The sequence below is a fragment of the Pygoscelis adeliae genome, unplaced genomic scaffold (assembly GCF_000699105.1).
Source record: "Pygoscelis adeliae isolate BGI_AS28 unplaced genomic scaffold, ASM69910v1 Scaffold57, whole genome shotgun sequence".
Taxonomy (NCBI): domain Eukaryota; kingdom Metazoa; phylum Chordata; class Aves; order Sphenisciformes; family Spheniscidae; genus Pygoscelis; species Pygoscelis adeliae.
In genome coordinates, this window is record NW_008825615.1 from 2,354,184 (window position 1) to 2,357,413 (window position 3,230).

The 3,230-nt window shown below is 45.3% G+C and overlaps 1 protein-coding gene across 1 annotated transcript in view; it reads right to left on the reverse strand.

Annotated features, from left to right (window-relative positions):
- Positions 1 to 1,164: 1,164 nt before the first annotated feature.
- Positions 1,165 to 3,230, reverse strand: part of RIPPLY2 (ripply transcriptional repressor 2) — a 3,976-nt gene continuing 1,910 nt past the window's right edge. Inside the window, exons 2-3 of the mRNA XM_009333222.1 lie at positions 3,200 to 3,225; positions 1,165 to 1,368 (exon numbers count right to left, since the gene is read on the reverse strand). Of these exons, the coding sequence (XP_009331497.1) occupies positions 1,203 to 1,368; positions 3,200 to 3,225 (192 nt within the window). The 3' untranslated portion in view covers positions 1,165 to 1,202. The remainder of the gene's footprint in view (positions 1,369 to 3,199; positions 3,226 to 3,230) is intronic.

Genomic DNA, 3,230 nt, shown 5'->3' on the forward strand with positions numbered 1-3,230 from the left:
GACCAGACATCCCTGCTGCCATCTCGGGCCCGGGGGGGTCCCACTGCAGGGCGGTGGCGGGCTTCCCCAGGGCAGCGCCGGTGGGTGCTTAGGAGAGAGCGCCGCGTAGGCCTGCTTCTCTCGCCCTGGGGAGTTTGTCTCCCGTTGCGCTGAAGTTGGTTTTACGTCCAGGTCTCCCAGCGCCAGGCACGGTGCTCGAGCCTGGAGGTGTTTACAACGGGCGCTGTTGCTGCTGCCCACGGGCTGAAGGTAAAATGGTGAGAAGGGCCGTGCGTGAAGACCTGCTCCTTCCTGCCGAGCCGTGTCAGGCCCGCTGGGAGAAGATGTGACAGGGCAAGCACCCCAGGGACGCTGTTGACATGCTGAGCCAGCCCAGCCCGCAGCAACACGCACACACACAGGAGCACTGGGGCAAGGACAGGTTCAGGTATGTACGCAAGCTGTACCTAACAGAGGCACCGGCACTTGAATTAAAATTTTGGATCTTTTTGTCCCTTGATGGGCTTTGGCCTGCACAATGATTAGTACCAAACTTTGATTATCAAAAACAAACTCACAATCAAAACAACTCATATTGGACCTTTCTCTCATTTCTCAATGTCCACAAACAAAACTGATAGTTTCATACTGTATTTACGTATAACAATACAGCTCAGTACATGAGAGAGCGTGAGTGACTTAAGGCAAACCCCTTCTTTAAAAGCAAGAACTGGAGTCGAATTTGGACCCTTCTCTCCATCTGGAAAACAGCTATACTGTTTCTTTTCCATGTTCGAGACGCCATTGTAACAGCAGGTACAATATTAGAATACTTAATCCAATGATTCCTTGATACGCTTCTACATGGAGCCTACTAAGTCACAATGAAAAAGCTTTCCTTGTGTCCTCAATCTTTGAGGAAGTCACATAACCATAGAGCACTTTAAAGCAAGGCATCCGTTCTCTGCTCCCAAAACTGATGTCCGAGTTATGGCCTACAAAATACAGGACCTTAGATAAAAAAAAAAATACTAATCAGTATCTTCCCTGCCTAAAACAGAACAGGAATAGAACAAAGGGAAAAGGCTCAGATAAAATTACAAAACATTTCAGTTTTATTAAGAATAACTTACATACAAATAAATTATCTTTAAAAATACTATAACACATTTTTATATTAAGTTTAAATTAAGTCTTAGAAGTCACATTGGCCTTTCTTGCAATCAGCAGTCTGATTCTGTTCTTGAGTCTTGTTCCAGTTCATCTTCATCATCTTCACTATCTGAGTCTTCATAAAAGGAAATTGTAGCTTGAACTGGAAAGTTTTTCAGAAGTGCTTCAGCTTCCTGATATAAGTAATCATAGCACCTTGATTTGGGCCAAAATAGTCTGAAACAAGTATACAACAGGTTTGCTTATTGTTATTACACATTCTACTTGGAGGCTGACAGACAAGAAACAGCAGTGAAATTCTGTTAAGACAAGCATCCTACAGAGTTTTTCCTCACATCCTCAACTGCTAAACTGCTTTCTACATTTAAATAGAACAAAAAATTCTCTGGATTCTTTCTGTATTTTCATCTGAAGAGATAAAGATGCACTTAAAGTGCTAGTTTTGCAGCAAAACTACTCTACAGCCCAAGATCCACTGCATCTGAAACTTACCACTCCAGTACCTCATTAACAGTGTTACGTGGGGATCTGATCCAAGTAATACTGCCCTCACTGGAACTATTCCTAGGGAATGTAATGGGTGTCAAACAGGATCCCCAACACATTTGGATTAAATTAGTAGTTTTGTTACTGAAGGTCCCCAACCGAGGTAGTTGTTTACAATGGCGTGAGATAAATCTCAAAGTGAAAGGAATGATAAAGGTCAAGGGGATCAGACCGTGATATTTCACCCCTGTCTTTCCAAGAAGAATCATCTAACAGACTCCTTACAGAGGATGCCCCATGGGTCTAGATTTTGAAGTAGTCTGTGTTGTGTCCAGAAATTAAACATAAAAATTGCTGATAATATCATGGTTAGCAAGGGCTATCAGCTAGTGATACAATAAATTGCAATTAGTATACTCCACAGTTCCTGTTCCTTTTCGACTAGCATCCTCTTTCGCTTACAGTTTGGAAGTAGCTGGAAGAAACAGACAATAGAAGTCCCAAGAGCTAAGGGACTAGCACACTGCAACATAATTAAATGCCGACTACAGATTGTTTATAATAGAAATACATTAAGAAACAGAACTAGATGGGTTTCTAGCAATTACGAAGAGTGCTTTCTAGGCTACTGTTTGACAGAACGCTGCTTCCTTTGCAGCACAAAGTAACTGACACTTGCTTTGTAACATCTCTCCATTCCCAGCGTTCCCTGCAGCGTTCACTCATAGCTAACCACCGGAGCAGGCACAGTGAAGTCAGGGTCCGTGCCATTGCTTAGATAGTCTGTGCATCAGCACTTGAAGGATCAGAGCCTAGATCTGGGAGAAAGCTGCATCTTGTCTGGAAGAACTACCTGTGCAATTACTTTAAGCACCTTGCAACACCTATTAGTACTTCTGAATACAGACTCCTGCAGATTCAACTGTAGTTATTTTATTTCCTTTTCAGAACTGACAGTGCAGATACTATCCTTAACCTTCATCATTAAAGCAGTAGTTACATGAGTATTTTTCTCAGCAATGCTGGCTTAGCCCGTACCCTCTCCTCCTGCCACTCCTTCCCATGCCTGCACCTGCTTCCTTGCACCAGGAGGACACTGGAGGTTTACACAGCAAGACGGACTAGAAACTACCCCCCCTCCTTTTTTTTGATCCTGGGCACAGGAATGAGTAGCAAGGTGCTTCAGCCAAATCTGCCACCACAGAAAGGAGCCACATAACTGTGGAACATGTCTTAAGTCCCACACCACAGAAGCACATCAACATCTCATCTTAAAGAGCTGGTAAATCCACAAGTGCTGGCCATCATTTGCCCAAGGACCTGTCAGTTCAAAAGGACTTAGGTGGCTAAATCACGCCGAAGGCGCTTTAATATCTTATATAAATATATGGGTGGGATCAAAAGGGGTGAGGGAGCCAGTGCTTGGCCAGCCCGGCACTACACTGCCGAGCAAGGGGCTCTTCCCTCCCGGCCGCGCAGCACCACGGACTCCGGCAGCGAGGGGACCGGGTGCCCGGAGCTCCCCCGCGGGACCCGGCGGCAGCCCGGGACAGCCACTTACCTGACGGGGTGGGTGTACTGCGCCAGCTTTC